The sequence below is a fragment of the Musca domestica genome, unplaced genomic scaffold (genome assembly GCF_030504385.1).
Source record: "Musca domestica strain aabys unplaced genomic scaffold, Musca_domestica.polishedcontigs.V.1.1 48, whole genome shotgun sequence".
Classification (NCBI taxonomy): domain Eukaryota; kingdom Metazoa; phylum Arthropoda; class Insecta; order Diptera; family Muscidae; genus Musca; species Musca domestica.
This window is the reverse complement of record NW_026712340.1, coordinates 6,065,453-6,083,104: the sequence shown is the minus strand read 5'-3', so window position 1 is coordinate 6,083,104 and position 17,652 is coordinate 6,065,453. Positions and strand designations below refer to the sequence as shown.

General features: G+C 37.1%; 1 protein-coding gene and 3 long non-coding RNA genes across 8 annotated transcripts; 2 read left to right on the top strand and 2 right to left on the bottom strand.

The window, feature by feature from the left end:
• Positions 1-71: 71 nt before the first annotated feature.
• LOC131804720 (uncharacterized) lies at positions 72-2,598 on the top strand. The gene is made up of 2 exons (XR_009343243.1): positions 72-1,541; positions 1,610-2,598. It is a non-coding gene; the product is annotated as an uncharacterized LOC131804720 (long non-coding RNA).
• On the bottom strand, positions 1,511-10,595 carry LOC131804714 (uncharacterized). 5 transcript variants are annotated; one of them, XR_009343237.1, is made up of 6 exons: positions 10,178-10,343; positions 10,014-10,114; positions 9,611-9,936; positions 9,134-9,240; positions 2,006-2,080; positions 1,511-1,936 (listed from the first exon to the last, which is right to left on the bottom strand). XR_009343237.1 is itself a non-coding variant. In XM_059127820.1 (6 exons), the coding sequence occupies exons 1-5, from the start codon at positions 10,181-10,183 to the stop codon at positions 2,032-2,034; spliced, it is 339 nt and encodes a 112-aa protein (XP_058983803.1). In that variant the 5' UTR covers positions 10,184-10,343; the 3' UTR covers positions 1,511-1,936; positions 2,006-2,031. The 5 variants fall into 5 exon arrangements, 2 of the variants coding, with proteins under 2 accessions (XP_058983803.1, XP_058983802.1); XM_059127820.1 differs by having other exon boundaries at positions 9,861-9,936; XR_009343235.1 differs by having other exon boundaries at positions 9,611-10,114.
• Positions 10,596-10,861: 266 nt separating this feature from the next.
• On the top strand, positions 10,862-11,450 carry LOC131804719 (uncharacterized). Its single transcript, XR_009343242.1, has 2 exons — positions 10,862-11,002; positions 11,071-11,450. It is a non-coding gene; the product is annotated as an uncharacterized LOC131804719 (long non-coding RNA).
• LOC131804716 (uncharacterized) lies at positions 10,972-11,986 on the bottom strand. Its single transcript, XR_009343239.1, has 2 exons — positions 11,467-11,986; positions 10,972-11,397 (listed from the first exon to the last, which is right to left on the bottom strand). It is a non-coding gene; the product is annotated as an uncharacterized LOC131804716 (long non-coding RNA).
• Positions 11,987-17,652: the final 5,666 nt, after the last annotated feature.

Genomic DNA, 17,652 nt, shown 5'->3' with positions numbered 1-17,652 from the left:
CGTTCTTACTTCGATATTTAACTGTTTGCGATATTATCGACAATAGTTTCATCAATGGCAAACTTAAGTCCATGTCCACTCTGGAGTAATTTCAACATGGCGAATGACTAGAAAATATGCCTTGTTTGGCAAATGAGGTGAAAGGAGAAACTGCTGTAAACGCTAAACGAGAAATATTTGCGTCGTATAGGTATTATTGCAATTTAAGGGGATAAACTGAAACGAGCCCTTTGAACGCAATAAAACAACCACATGGAGAACAATTGGTCTGTTCAGGACCTGCAAGATTCTAGTAGTTTTGCATTTTTTTTTTGATATCATATAGGGAAAATCGATTATCGTAGTAAAAACTTTTACATCCATGCAGTTCTGGAACAGACCAAATATTTGAGTTTACATAATACGGTATGTCAAGTCAACAATTTGAAAACCTCAACCCATGGTAGAAGAATACTGGTAGTCGCATCGACACAGCTGCTGGGACAGTGAACTGTCAAACCGATTTTGGAATTGAAAATCTTAAATGAAAAATCATTGAAATTTGTAAAAATTGTTGAAAATGCATGTCATTATAACCTCCGATTTACGTCGTATAAAAAAAAAACATATAAAGATATATTTATTTTTGACAAAACACATATAAATGTTCCCAAGCGTTGTTGTATCTACCCATGGTACAATGATATCAAGGTAGGGCTATGATGCCATATGATTTTAATTTTTTATTTTCTTGGCTTAATATGTCATCTTTATTTGTTTATGTATGTGTTTTCTTTTCAATAACAAAAAAATTGTTCAGAAAACATTCAAATTCGGGTGTTTTCAAAATGTTTATTTCAAGGTATGCATCGACAAAATCTAAAGTTGTTGCAGGCCGTTCACATTCGGCGCAAAAAGGCAACAAATATATGGGGCCGGGTTTTTTGGCAAAACCTGTCCACAACCACCGCAGAAATTATCCCAATTCTGTTGGTAGTGCATCCCATAATTGGTCCTCAAATGGATCTGCTCAGTTTTCCTGGGTTTTTAGTGAGGATGATGAGGATGCTTCGAGATTTCAATTTGCTTGTAATTTCTGCGGGGGGTGTAGTTTGGGTGGCGATGGGATCAAAATGCCGGAAATGGTTTGTTAGGGTTCGCTACGTACGAAATTAGGCTCGAACAGGGTTGAGTAAAAGAGTATTATAAAGGTAGTAAATGACAGGGTGACTCAGGCTAAGAAGTGACTAGGCAGCCCTATGATTGCTGAGTAGGTGGGAACCTACTACTACTCCGGGGTGAGCTGAAATGAGAATTCACAATAGAATAAAAAATGGCTATTGACAGTTGAAAAGAAAAAGGAATGAAAATTGAAAATGGCTCAGGAAAATGGTGTTTCGTGGAAAATGAGCGTCTGGCGGGATTCACTGAGAAGAGGGGTATAAAAGGCTGCGAGCATAAGAAAAGCCAAAGTTAAGAATAAGACGTTACCGGTGAAACTTAGCTAGAGAGCAGTGAAGAAGTGGAAAAATTTAATTTGTGTGTTGCGATTTTTTTATTGTGTAAGTAGTTTGTAACAGTGGTTTGTTGAGTAATGTGTTGTTATATGTGATGTGTGTTGCTCCAACAGGAATATTCCGGTGGTGTATCAAGCTTTTTTGGAAGCACCGAAAATTGTCCGGTTTTGGTCAGCACAACGGCGGGAAATTGCCTTTTCTTTTTGGTAACGCAAGGTAGTGGCAAGTTGTCCACAGGAGAAAAAAGCCAAAAAAAGTTACATTGAGGGTGTGGAGATTTGAATTGTAAACTGGCCAGCTGCAACTTTGAGCTTTTTGCTGTGCCTGTTATTGATCCCGCCCAGAACGCCGGCATTGTAAAAGGACCAGTCAACAAGTCCAGCTTCATTTCAGGGTTTGCCTGGCGTTCAAAATCTGTTTCCTCCGGAAAGAAGCGTAAACTGGAAGAAGAGATAAGAAGAATTAATCAATAACGTTATAAATCACTGCTCAGGTAAAAGGTGTCTTACCGTTGTGTTGTCCTTGATAGATATATTTATATATATATGTGACGTCCATAAAATTTGCTGTCTCCTTTTTTGGAACTAAAAGAAAAGAAAAAAAGAGTTAATAATCATAAATTTCGAGAAAAAAAATATAATATTCAGTATAAAGATTTAGTAATAAGATAGGTTATAGTTCTTAGGATTTAAGTAATAATCAGTTTGTAAGGGAAAAATACCGCGTTTATTTTCAAAGGCTAGGAGGTGTTACAGTAAAATTATCTTGAGTCCTTGTGATTCGATCTGATAGTTTAGGCCGTGGAATTTTAGCGGCAATTAGGCCGGTTAAGAGAGCTCTTTTAGGTGGCTAGTAATTTCGTATAGACGCGGAATATTGCGCGGGAAAAGCAAGGCAAAGGATAATATATTGGTTTCTACCGAGTAATTAAAGCCATAGATTTAAGAAAGCCCGGTATTATTCTTAATTTGTTTTTTTTTATACCATACAGTTTGTCAATTTTAATGTAAGAAAAAAAATAGTAGAGAAAAAAATTAAGAAAATATTTAAAGCTAACTTATTTTTTTTAATAAAATTAAAAATGATTCTTTTGTAAACAGTAGATACTAATATGTGTTGCTAAATTTGTATAACTTGGGGGGGAAGGTGGTATGAAGTAAGTGTGTGATTCGAAGCGTGTGGTTCAAGGGGATTCAGAGAAACGCAAGAAATGGAAATACTGGATCCAGGTAGGGTGGGCGAGTGTGGGATCGATCCACCGAGATCCCTGTATGATGACTCCTATTTTGTATATCGTAGAGTAGAGCAATTGTAGTAAAGTCCCCTTTCAATGTTAGTGTGTTGGATTCGATTGGCGGGTTGAGATCCCTAGCCCTGGGAGTCTCTGTGACAGTCGGATGGCCTAATCATATGCCGAGCAAATGCACACATAACAGAGATGGCGCCCAATATTCTAAAATAAAGCTTTATTGTACCTGATACCACTGTCAAAAATGGCGACTCAAACATGGCCGTGTTAAACTGTGATATTAGGTTAGTAACTCTGTGCAGTAACATCGACGCACACAGCCATAGAATGCTAGTAGATTTTAAATAGACAAAAGAAAATGTTTTTGACAAATAATATTCTGTGATATTAGTATGCATCCGAACTTTAGAGAGATGGGTTACGAAGTGCGATATTACTATATCAAATATATTATGGGAACGTTTTCTCCACTGTTCTAAGTAGGGTGTAATCAATAGCTTGTAATTCCGAGCTGGAATAAAACAATTTGTATTGAGAATCCTACTGTTAAAATTTGTTTTTGTGAAATAACCCAAATAAATTATAGACAGGAATAAGTACATCGAGTAGCAGCAATAGCGATTTTGATCTGAGAGATGCAAAAATCTTAGTATTGCATATAAAAACCCTGAGCTTTCATTTATGAAATGTAATAGATATGTCAGGGGTCCGAAGTTAACAAAGCACTATAATTTATTAGAAGAATAAGAATGTCTAAGGGAAGAGTCATACACCTCATAAAGGGCACTAAAATTATTAAAAAAAAATAATAATAATAATAAAAAAATAAATAAATAAAAAAAAACCACACACACACTGCTTCTGAAAATTACACTTCCCCCGTAGATCTATGTTGTAATTGTCAAATTTGAAAATTTGTATGTGTAATTGTAATCGAATGTATTTATAAAAAGTATTTGTTTTGCCGATGTTTCATATTTGAAAAAAAGGTTAACTGAATTTAAAACTTACTTACAAGAAAAGGTTTCGTCCGAGATTCAATTGATAACAAATGAGAAGATAAATTTTGGGTATAGGTCATGATCTACAATACCCGCAATAGTAAAAGAAATAAGAGAGACAGACCCGAAAATTTTGACCTAAACCGATCGACTTATTTTCCAGAGCAGAGTAAGCAAAGACGAATAGGGTCGGACGAAATGGCGAATGAGGATAGGAACATGAGTGCTTTGCAATTTATCGATCTAGCAGACACGATAATGCGAAGAGATCAGAACACCAATCATGTGCCAACAGTGAGTGATAATTTGAATAATAATGGTCCAACTACTTCCGACTTACATGGACTAGTACAAGATGAAGCAGCGTCTGTCCAGAAGTCATTGGAAGATAAAGTTAAAAAAATGGTCGAAACAGAAATATCTGATGTGAAGAAAATGATAGATTCTTTATCAAAAGGCATGAGAGAACTATCCGACACTGTGCGTAAACAATTAATTGTACCCCCAACGGCTACAATAGCCTCTAATTCTATTACAAATAGTAATGCTAATCCGACGTCAAACAATAATAATGACGCAGTAAATAGGAATATGCCACCAATTATCCAATTTCCGAGTGCTAGTCAAACTCCATTATCAGATCAATTTACTGGCCCGATAACGAATACGTTTAGAGTGGAACCACTAGGAATACGAGTTGATAAACTTGGTTTAAATTTCAGTGGTGACCCGAAAGGCTTAAGAGTTATGGATTTTATTAAGCGGTTAGAGATCATGCAGGCTCAATATAATATTCCATGGTCTGAAGTGTTGAGGGATTTCGCCTTTCTGGTTTCTGGTCAAGCCAGAGAATGGTATTGGCTGCATAGACAAAGTAATGTTTACACCGATTGGGTGGGTCTTAAAGAAGCGCTGATAAGCCAGTATCAAACCCCACAATCCAAATTCGACATACTCAGGGATTTGTTAGAAAGGAAACAAAGGCCAAATGAAAGCATCAATAGTTATTTTCACGAGATGGGAATTTTGCGATCTAGATTACTTCAACCTATTTACGAGTACGAAATGATTAAGATCCTAAGGGGATATATACGTGAAGATATAAAACGACATGTATATCAGATGACCATTTCGTCGGTTGAACAGCTACGAATAGAATGTATTGAAGCCGAGAGAAATTTCCCTAGGCGCGAAAATAGAGCTGTAACGTTCCCCCAGCGACCTATCCGCCAAGTAAATGAAATATATGATGAAATTTATGAAAAGCCTGTAGAAGTACCGGAGGAGAATATTGGTGAAGAGCTGTCAGCTATCCGGATACAAAGCCAAATTAGAGTCCCAATGATCTGCTGGAACTGTCGAGAAAAGGGGCATGTTTTTATGGACTGTCCAGTAGAAGTCCGGAAATTGTTCTGCTATAGGTGTGGGAAGCCGGACACAGTAACCCCAAAGTGTCCTGTCTGTCAACAGGGAAACTCCCGAAGGGGTGTGGAAGTAACAGGGGAAACACACCCGTCAGAGAACCCTGTGAATCGGAAGAATTAGCACCCAAAAACGTCCGAATTTTAATAAAAAACAACGATAATATATTTAGAGATAAGAGTAGTGTAGAATCGAAAAATTTTTCTGCAGGTCAGAGGCATTACATTCCATTAGAAGATCGCCAAAGAAATTATGCTAAGGTCAAGGAGAGAATTTTTAACTCAGAGTTTACTGTAATCCCGAAAAAAATTATTGAATTGAGACAAAAATCCAAGAAGTGGCGTGAGCAGCGAAGATATTTGATAGAAACGATTTCGAGAGTAACTGGTATTGCCTCAGATCCCAGAGTTTTCTCGGAAATCAGTATGCAAGGAAAAATCATGAATGGGCTCCTAGACACCGGCGCTTCGGTTACTATGTTAGGGAAAAATTGCCGAGAGATAATAGAAGAACTTGGCATTCCAATTATACCAATGTCCAGCAGGGTAACCACCGCCGGAGGTACACAGTATAATGTTTTAGGGAAAATTAAAGCCATCATAAAATACCAAGAGCAGGAAAAATTTATGACACTGTATCTATGTCCTCAATTGGAACAAGAACTATATCTTGGAATAGACTTCTGGCGAACATTCGAATTAGCCCCTGATGTGATAGGAGCTGCTGAAATTAATATAGAAAAAGTTTTCAGGGATATGACTGATACGGGTCCCGACTACAAACTCAACCCTCACGAGTTAACAAATGATCAAGAGAATCGATTAAAATGCATAGTAAAAAAATTCAAGACCTTTGAAGAAAATGGGCTAGGTTGTACTAAGTTAGAAAAGCATTCGATTAAGCTCGTGGAAGGTGCGGAACCGGTTAAAGACCGCCACTATCCAATGTCTCCAGCGGTTCAAGCTATCACGTACCAAGAAGTCGATAATATGTTAGCACTTAATGTTATTGAGGAAAGTGAAAGCCCTTGGAGCAATCGTACAACTATCGTACGAAAGCCCGGAAAAAATCGTTTCTGTCTGGATGCTCGAAAGTTAAATAAGCTCACAGTCAAGGACGCATACCCCCTGCAAAACATTGAAGGAATACTAAGTCGCATTGATGAAACTCATTACATTAGCAGCGTGGATCTTAAATATGCGTTCTGGCAAATCGAATTAGACGAAGAAAGCAAGCCGTACACCGCTTTTACGGTCCCAGGTCGTCCATTGTATCAATTCCGTGTGATGCCGTTTGGATTGTGTAATGCTGCACAAAGGTTATGTCGACTGATGGACAAAGTCATTCCCCAACGACTCAAGGAGAATGTCTTTGTGTACCTGGACGACCTGTTGATTATTTCAAGTGATTTCGACGAGCATCTTCGTCTATTGAATGAAGTAGCCGATTGCCTTGACCGAGCGAATTTAACAATCGGGTTAACCAAGTCAAAATTTTGTTTTCGTCAGTTGAGATATTTGGGTTTTATTATTGGAGAAGGCATGTTGCGTACTGACCCCGAAAAAGTAGAAGCAATTCGAAAAATTAGAATTCCCAAAAGTGCTAGGGAAGTGAGAAGTTTTCTGGGTACAGCAGGATGGTACCGAAGATTTATTAAAGACTTCGCGTCACTTTCAGCTCCCCTTACTGATACCCTGAAGAAATCGCCCAAATTCGTAATTACGGAAAAGGCAAAGGAGGCATTTGAAAACTTAAAGAGGGCCTTAACTTCCGCACCGGTGTTACGCCACGCAGATTTTTCCAAACCCTTTTTTATTCAATGTGATGCTTCGGAATATGGCATCGGCGCTGTTCTATTTCAGCTGAATGCCGAAGGACATGAACATCCGATCGCTTTCTATTCGAAAAAACTCAATAAGTGTCAGAGAAATTATAGCGTGACAGAGAAGGAATGCTTGGCGGCGGTGATGGCTATCAAAACTTTCCGTCCTTACGTGGAGCTAATGGAATTCACCGTGATAACAGATCACGCTAGTTTACAATGGCTGATGAGTCTAAAGGACCTCAGTGGTCGTTTAGCTCGCTGGTCATTGCAACTTCAGGGATTTAACTTCAAAATCGAGCACCGAAAAGGAAAGGAAAATGTTGTCGCCGATATGCTATCCCGCCTACCCAATGCCGACGAAATAGACATGAATCGGGTTTTTGAATTCGAGACCACCGAGTTTGAAAGTGATTCGTACAAACAGCTTAGAGAAATTATTGCAAATAAAAAGGAGAATCTCCCCGATCTAAAGATTGTCGACAATATGGTATTTAAAAGAGATCACAAGTCCTATAACCCAGAAACACAAGAGTTTCAGTGGAAATTGTGGGTCCCAGAGTCTTTGACCCATTCTTTAATAGAGCAAGCCCATGATAGAACTACGTCAGCTCACGGAGGCATATCAAAAACCATTTTTCGTTTAAGAGAAAAATATTACTGGCCTCTAATGGTATCCCAGGTTAGGCAATATGTGTCTAAATGTACTGTTTGCAAAGAGACAAAGCCTACCAATGAAAATACTCAGCCTCAGATCGGAAATGAAGTCGTGACAAATCTTCCCTTCCAGAAACTCTACGTTGACTTCCTCGGGAAATACCCCCGGTCTAAAAGTGGCAACGCCTTTATATTTATAGTGGTGGACCACTTTAGCAAATTTACATTTCTTAAGGCAATGAAAGAGGCAACAGCTTCCCATGTGGTAAAATTTATGGTTGAGGATATATTTCGTAAGTTTGGCGTACCCGAGACGATACATTCCGACAATGGGGCACAGTTCGTATCTAAAACTTTCAAAGACATGATTGAAACATATGGAATCAATCATATCCAAACAGCTCCATATGCTCCGCAGTCTAATGCATCTGAGAGAGTCAATCAATCAGTATTGGCGGCGATTAGGGCATATCTAGAAAATGACCACAGAGATTGGGACCTGTATCTAACAGACATAGAGTGCGCCTTAAGAACATCGATTCATACTGCAACTGGTGTAACGCCATTTTTCGCGCTGTTTGGTCATAGTATGTATACCCATGGTTCAGATTATAAATTAGCTCGGAAGCTCCACTCATTGGCGGACCATGAAATTATACATTTAGATCGTAACGACAAGATGGAACTAATCCGAAATAAAATTAGACAGAATATGCATCAGGCTTATCAACAAAGCGCAAAAAGGTATAACGCAAGGGCTCGTACGATTATTTTCTCTCCGGGTCAAGAGGTATATAAAAGAAACTATGTTCTTAGCGATTTTGGGAAAAATTTTAATGCTAAGTTTGCCCGGAAATTTACGAAGTGTCGTATAGTAAAGCCCATAGGAAATAATATGTATTCTCTCGAAGATCTAAATGGAAAGGCGATTGGAATCTGTCATGCAAAAGATCTTAAAAGATAAGTGGAAAAGAAAGTCTGTTCAATCCCCTTTCCCAATTCAATTTTTATAAAAAGAATTCTAAAATAACTTTCAAAAACTATTTCACATTTGGTACCAATTCTATATCACATTTATCAGCAATTGTTTAATTCAAAATCGAATGAATCAAAACAAAACATAGAAAATGTGTCTGATGAAACTAAATACGATAGTAAAATCACCTTCGTACTGAATTCATTCGTATTAAGGTTCAAAAATATCAGCTGATCTGTTCCCCTAATTGGGTAATTCAAAGTAATCAGACTCTAGTTTCACGTTTATCACAGCTGTCTAATTTCTTTTACAAAATATTCTACGCGACATACAAATTTGAAAAAAAAAAAAAAAATGTACTCAAACACACCCGGTGGCGATAAAAATAGCACCATCTGGTTTATTCCGGCATAAATTAATGAAAGATTCCCATACATAAAAAGCGAACATACAGAAAACTACATTCTACCAGACAATCACGTAGACACCACGATTATGGTATTTGTTTACCTATCAATCACATCAGCATATACCGCATACAAAATCCGTTCTTCGGCAACCACGACGACAAGACAGGCATAGGCACAAATATTTCCGCATGCAAAATGTTTCACCACCTATTAAGGAATGAAAGTTATTAAATGGTCAAAACAAACAAAAAAGTACCGAAATACATTCCTAGGGCTATGCCCGCTTTCTGTCAAAATACTGCAAAATTGTATGCGACAAAATGTTTTGATAATTGTTATTTTTTTGAATGCGTTATTGAACGCACGGATTTTTTTTTTAAAAATGTGATCCAAACTGTTTAATCCTTCAATTCCAGGACAAAACAGGGTAATATTTTGAACGCCGGCCACGCAGTGTTCGTTTTTCCAAACATTGACCTTGAAAATATTTTTTTTTATTTTCAAAACAAATAATACACAATAATGACAGAAGTCGGGCACACTTGGAAAAAAAATTGTAATCAGCTTTTAGCTCTACCTTACTTTTTTATGGTACCATGATTTCAATAATTTGATCAAATTATGTTTGTATCAAAGTACGTATAGATTCCAACTTTGAAGATTATATCCAACCAAGAAGAATGTGTGAAATTTTGATGGAATCGGATAATTTTTCATTGAGAGCTGGTGGGTATTACCAGTGTAGATCCGCCGGCGAGGACAAATATATTCCAACTCCACACAAGGTCTTGGGTTGATAGAATTATTGGGTTGTTCCGGATGTTTACCTTTTTGTAGTGAAGGTCCCAAAGGAGTGGGCCGATAAATCCCATCCGTTCCGCTGAGCTTGTCTTAGTAGAAATACTGAATGCGGGATTGTATAAATGAATGAATGCGTATTTTAAAATTTATGAGCGTTTTTGATCTTCCCAAATGTTAACCTGCTATAGGGGAACTCGATCGATGTTTGGTAGTGACACGATATTTTCAGGGTGTCGGATCGAGAATTATCAGGCGAACCAGCAAGACATGTTTCACAGATCTGATGGACAGATTAGAAAAATAAATTAATTTATGTGGCTCTATTTCGATGGGGGATACTTACCAGCATGAGGGGGAGGGCTTAGACCAGCCTGCTGTTCGGAGCTTATGCCCGGCATGAGACCTTCAGGGAGTGGGAAGTCCCCACGTAAATGAGTTAGGCGGCCCTGCACATCACCTCCGTCCTCGATTTTCTGGCCGAAGTTGAAGTTTTGTTGCAGGCCGTTCACATTCGGCGCAAAAAGGCAACAAATATATGGGGCCGGGTTTTTTGGCAAAACCTGTCCACAACCACCGCAGAAATTATCCCAATTCTGTTGGTAGTGCATCCCATAATTGGTCCTCAAATGGATCTGCTCAGTTTTCCTGGGTTTTTAGTGAGGATGATGAGGATGCTTCGAGATTTCAATTTGCTTGTAATTTCTGCGGGGGGTGTAGTTTGGGTGGCGATGGGATCAAAATGCCGGAAATGGTTTGTTAGGGTTCGCTACGTACGAAATTAGGCTCGAACAGGGTTGAGTAAAAGAGTATTATAAAGGTAGTAAATGACAGGGTGACTCAGGCTAAGAAGTGACTAGGCAGCCCTATGATTGCTGAGTAGGTGGGAACCTACTACTACTCCGGGGTGAGCTGAAATGAGAATTCACAATAGAATAAAAAATGGCTATTGACAGTTGAAAAGAAAAAGGAATGAAAATTGAAAATGGCTCAGGAAAATGGTGTTTCGTGGAAAATGAGCGTCTGGCGGGATTCACTGAGAAGAGGGGTATAAAAGGCTGCGAGCATAAGAAAAGCCAAAGTTAAGAATAAGACGTTACCGGTGAAACTTAGCTAGAGAGCAGTGAAGAAGTGGAAAAATTTAATTTGTGTGTTGCGATTTTTTTATTGTGTAAGTAGTTTGTAACAGTGGTTTGTTGAGTAATGTGTTGTTATATGTGATGTGTGTTGCTCCAACAGGAATATTCCGGTGGTGTATCAAGCTTTTTTGGAAGCACCGAAAATTGTCCGGTTTTGGTCAGCACAACGGCGGGAAATTGCCTTTTCTTTTTGGTAACGCAAGGTAGTGGCAAGTTGTCCACAGGAGAAAAAAGCCAAAAAAAGTTACATTGAGGGTGTGGAGATTTGAATTGTAAACTGGCCAGCTGCAACTTTGAGCTTTTTGCTGTGCCTGTTATTGATCCCGCCCAGAACGCCGGCATTGTAAAAGGACCAGTCAACAAGTCCAGCTTCATTTCAGGGTTTGCCTGGCGTTCAAAATCTGTTTCCTCCGGAAAGAAGCGTAAACTGGAAGAAGAGATAAGAAGAATTAATCAATAACGTTATAAATCACTGCTCAGGTAAAAGGTGTCTTACCGTTGTGTTGTCCTTGATAGATATATTTATATATATATGTGACGTCCATAAAATTTGCTGTCTCCTTTTTTGGAACTAAAAGAAAAGAAAAAAAGAGTTAATAATCATAAATTTCGAGAAAAAAAATATAATATTCAGTATAAAGATTTAGTAATAAGATAGGTTATAGTTCTTAGGATTTAAGTAATAATCAGTTTGTAAGGGAAAAATACCGCGTTTATTTTCAAAGGCTAGGAGGTGTTACAGTAAAATTATCTTGAGTCCTTGTGATTCGATCTGATAGTTTAGGCCGTGGAATTTTAGCGGCAATTAGGCCGGTTAAGAGAGCTCTTTTAGGTGGCTAGTAATTTCGTATAGACGCGGAATATTGCGCGGGAAAAGCAAGGCAAAGGATAATATATTGGTTTCTACCGAGTAATTAAAGCCATAGATTTAAGAAAGCCCGGTATTATTCTTAATTTGTTTTTTTTTATACCATACAGTTTGTCAATTTTAATGTAAGAAAAAAAATAGTAGAGAAAAAAATTAAGAAAATATTTAAAGCTAACTTATTTTTTTTAATAAAATTAAAAATGATTCTTTTGTAAACAGTAGATACTAATATGTGTTGCTAAATTTGTATAACTTGGGGGGGAAGGTGGTATGAAGTAAGTGTGTGATTCGAAGCGTGTGGTTCAAGGGGATTCAGAGAAACGCAAGAAATGGAAATACTGGATCCAGGTAGGGTGGGCGAGTGTGGGATCGATCCACCGAGATCCCTGTATGATGACTCCTATTTTGTATATCGTAGAGTAGAGCAATTGTAGTAAAGTCCCCTTTCAATGTTAGTGTGTTGGATTCGATTGGCGGGTTGAGATCCCTAGCCCTGGGAGTCTCTGTGACAGTCGGATGGCCTAATCGTATGCCGAGCATATGCACACATAACAAAGTTTTTGTAGCGAAATTATCCTTTATGCTAGGAACACAATTGGAGCGAACGACGAATTTTTTCGCGGCGTATGTTCGTCGTCAAAAATAAAAACCATATGTGTATATGGAAGTGCACACAATCACGGCGCCGGCGAAAATTTCGTCGGTCGCCGCGAACTCAATTAGCTTTATTTCTATTTCATACGCCGGCGAACGGCGACAAAACAGTACAAGGTGGCCATACTTGTACGAATTTTATGTGTTTTAGTAAATAAAGTTACTTTTTACTTAAAAATTTGTTATGGTCACTCTACTATCTGTTATTCGTATAAAAAAAACATAAATAATTTGTTTATTTATTTGTGCACTTGCGCCTGAGTGAAGATGGATATCAGTGAATTTATAATAGAAAAGATGGACATAACTGAAATTATAAAGAATTATGAGTTCTTGTATAATTTTCATTGTAGTCAACAAATGAGCAAAAAGTAAACAACTTCATCAGCTGTTTTATAATTTCGTCGGTATTGTGTTCCATACGACGAATTTTCGCGGCTCATTTTGTCGCCGCGTAGGGCGAAATTCGTCGTTCGCTCCAATTGTGTTCCTAGCATTATAGACATATAGAACATGGTTTTGATACTAATTCTGTCATTACAAGCCAAACAGGCAGTCGTCTCTCAACTCTCGTTGACTTTAGACTACGTGCGCGCCTTTTCGCTTTCTTTTTTATGCGTTTTGTTTGTTTTGCTTTGAACACCAATACACACACAAATACACACATTCCTTCCATCTAACCAATAACACAAACATTATTTTATTTGGTGATTTTGCTGAAATTTAATATTCCTAATTTCAACAAAATATACAATTTTCTGCGAAAATGGGTGATGAGGAGCCGCCTCCTCGTTTAGACCCGAGGAAAAGAATTGAGCTTTTTAGCAACCCTGGAAGCAAGAAGTTTAAAAATAATCAGCCTTCTATGCAAAATAAAATGCCGCAGTGCTCTGCAAAAACAACACCAGCAAAAGAAAACACCACTCTCACACCATATGAAAATCAATATTTTAATGATACAAAGTCCATCTCCACCAACACAACTAACAACTGTCACTCCAACAATAACAATCCCTCCAATCCATCCAATATACCCAAAAACACAAACAAAACAGATATTTACAGCTATGATAACTATGAAAACCAAACAATTCTTTACAGCCCAGCCCATCCAGGTCCATATTATGTACTTCTTACTTCTGATGAGCCCATTTGCCCTAGAAGAAAGAACTCAGAATTACATTTGTATGCCAAATTAGCCAGTGCCAACATAAATGCTCATTTTGTATCAAAGAATATTGCATATAAAACCTTCCGCCTGAGCTTCAACAATTATAACTCGGCAAATAATTTTGTTTTGGATCCAAATGTAAAATCTATTGGTTTGAATGCTTTTATCCCAGATAGATTTGTACAAAAATTTTATGTTATTAAATCCGTACCAGTAGAATTCACTGGCAAAATGATATATGATCAAATCAACAGCAGCGACAATGATTTCAAAGCTGTATCAGTATATCGTTTCAAATACAAAAATGAAAATGGTCAGTATGTGCCGTCGCAAACCATTAAAGTAGGTATTGTAGCGGACTACGTTGTAAAAGAACTTAAAATGTTCAACTCTATAGTGGAGACGGATTTATATATTCCACTTGTACGCTTATGTAAAAATTGCGGTCGTTTAGGTCATATAGCCGTAAAATGTAGAGCCAAAAAAAGATGCCTTCTTTGCGGGATAAACATTGAATGTCCCACAAACTGCACAGAGCCAAAATGTGATACATGTTTGTCGACAATTAAATGCAAAACATACTGTATTCTACCCAGATGTATACTATGCAACATGGAAGATCACAATGCCATGGATGTCAAAAAATGCAAAAGATACAGCAATGAAAAAAATATTCTGGAGGCTATGGCAATCACCAACCTTTCAAGGAAAGAATGTATCCCTAAAGTTTCAAACAATTACTTTGAAATTTTAGATGAACCAAATTATGAAAATCAATTTCCCCAAATTTCTAAAACAAGCAGAAGACCAGTTACTTCCTTCAATGATGAACTCAACAGAAGGAGAACTAAAGTCAATTACAATAAAGTAGCAGCATCAATACCTCGTAGAACACATATTACAGCTGAACAGGAAACGATTGTACCCTCTAAACCATCCTTTGAATTCTCAAATTTTTTCAAAGTTTCTGAGTATGAAAAAATATTATCCACTTTCACTCAACAAATGGCTGCCGCATTAACCAATGCCAAGTGTACAGAAGGATTACAGATCTTAGACAGTTTTTCAAATGCCTTAAAAGCACCAGCAATAGATGGACCTTCCAGTTCTAACCAAACCGAACATGATAATCTTACAGCACAACATACAAAGTTTGAATAAAAATAAAAATTATTTAGAACTTTACTTAAACAAATTTTCTGTCGATATATGCATCTTAAGCGAAATTTTTAATGTAGATGAAAATGCATCATCATCTTACGTAAACAATTATGGATTATTCTGTAAAAAAAGAATCGACAATTATGGTGGCGTTGCCATCCTGCACAAAAAAACTATTAAAATGAAAAAATTACCTTTTGCATCGGATTTAGACATCTTAATATGTCAAACTACAAACCTGTCTCAAAATTTAACGATTGTCTCAGTATACTTTCCGCATTCTGTAAAATCCAATGTTTTAAAAACTGAAGTATCAAAACTTTTAATCTTTCTAAATGGAAAATCAAATGTCATTATTGGCGGGGATTTTAATGCAAGATGTAAAGCATATGGTGACGTTTTTGACACAGTTCGAGGATCCACTGTGCAAACCTTGATGGACAGTTCGGCATTTCGTTGTGTTAATGATGGCTCAGCAACCTTTAAAAAGAATCTATTTGACAGTTCTTTCGGTTCTGTGTTAGATCTTACCTTCACAAATATGTCTTCAAACTTTAATTGGAATGTAAAAAATACAAGCATAGGAGGAAGCCACCACAGACCAATCCTTATTAACATAGATAATTTCACATCAAAGCAACAGTACTTCCTAGCAAAAAAACATCTCTTCAAAAACTTATCAAATCTAAAAATTGATTCCAATATGAATGATATTCAATCGAAGCTAAAATCAACAATAAAAAATTCAACTTTTCTCATTACTGCTGAAACAAAATTTCAAACATGGTGGAATAATGACATTACCATACTCTTACGTCAAAAAGAGGCCGCAGAACAGAAATTTGATAGATACAAAACCACTGAAAATGCCCTGAGTGCAATCAACGCTATATCTAAATTCAAAAAAGCCGTAAAATGTGCCAAAAATCGCGACAAACGTCGTAAACTGTCAGATTTAAGCCAATTATCTAATTCAAAATCGCTTTTCCGTTATGTAAAGAGCTGTAAATCGGTTTTCGAACCCCAATCTGCTTCTAAATGGAACACTGACAACAACGAAGCCTTCTTACGTCATTTGAGTGAACAGGTTCCCAACAACAGACAAACTATATCCATTTCAATTTATAACAATCAATCTGCAAATTTCTCCATGGAAGAACTAGACAATGTTCTACAGCAAAAAACTAAACCATCTGCAGCTGGTCTGGATGGAATCACTTATGAAATGGTTAATAAACTATCCCAAGATAGTAAGCAGCACCTTTTGAATTCCTTTAATAATCAATGGAAAAACTGTGAGTTTTTTGAAGAATGGAGGAGAATAAAAATTGTTCCCATACCGAAAAAAGGAAAAAATTTAGACATCTGCACAAATTTTCGGCCAATTGCTTTAATATCTGTACTGGCAAAGATTTTAAACCTCATGGTCAAACAAAGGCTCAATGATTTTCTAGATGAACATAAAACTCTTCCACCTAGATCTTATGCATACCGCAAACATGTGTCAACTTCAACATGCATTAATGACATACTACACACAATAAACACCTCCAAAGAAAAAAATGACAAGGTGATTGTTCTCTCGATGGATGTATCGAAAGCCTATGAGTGTGTCGATATAAATTACCTGAAGAGGATTTTAATAGAAATAAACATTCCACTCCAAATAAGATTATGGATAATCAATTTTCTCTGCAAAAGGACTCTTTGTATGGGAAACTCCACCCTAAATATATACAATGGGATCCCTCAAGGCAGTTGTTTAAGCCCAACACTATTCAACCTATACACAATAGGCCTCCATGGTTTAGCTGATGAAAACACAAACATTTTCCAATATGCGGATGATTTTATTTTGCTTGTGGCAAGCCATGACTTTGATAGTGCCAACAATATTTTACAAATCAAAACCAATAACATGGTATCCTTATTAAAAAAACTAAACCTTGACGTCAATGTTGAGAAAACTTCAGTAATGTACGTGGCTAAAGGAGGTCGGAGAAATCCCAACATTTTACTAAATGGAGTCCAAGTAAATGTTGTTAAGTCCATCAAATTTTTAGGGAGACATATTAAAAACAGTCTATCACTCAAGGAGCACTACGAAGAGGTGATGATATCCTGCAGAAATACTGTTAATGCTTTAAAAATGGTCACGGGTCCAAAAAGTGGAATTCATCCCGCAAAAGCTATAAACCTGTCAAAATCACTTATCTTTTCAAAGACCGAATATGCAATCTCATCGATGGCTCACAGACCAATGTATATAAACAAGAAGCTAACAAGCTTTCAAAATCAGTTGTTAAGAAAAAATTTGGGACTGGTGCCTTCCACTCCAAATCATGTGGTATACGCTCTTGCTGGTATGCTACCAACAGATTTAAGAGCTCAACACTTGGCGGCTAAAGAATTGATAAGACTTAAAATATACAACTCTTCTCTGTATGAATACTTCACCTCAAATACCTCAAGAAAAACTAGTCTTGGATATGTCTATACAAAGTTTCGCACAATTTTTGAAAATCTCAAAATTGGTTACAATCAACATCCGACCAACAAGGTAGATTTCATGCTGGATATATTTAATACTACCAAAAACAATACACCAACAGAATATTTCAAAGCACACTACTACGAATTAATTAACGACTTCAGATCCGAAGGCGTTTCTATTTGGGCGACGGATGCTGCTGTTTTTAACAACAACACAGGCTGCGCTGTCTGCAATATATCTGCTAATCAAAATTTTGTTTTCAAAATTAATGAAAAACTTTCTTCTCTTACTGGTGAACTATGTGCAATTGAAAAGGCAATTGATTTGATGATCG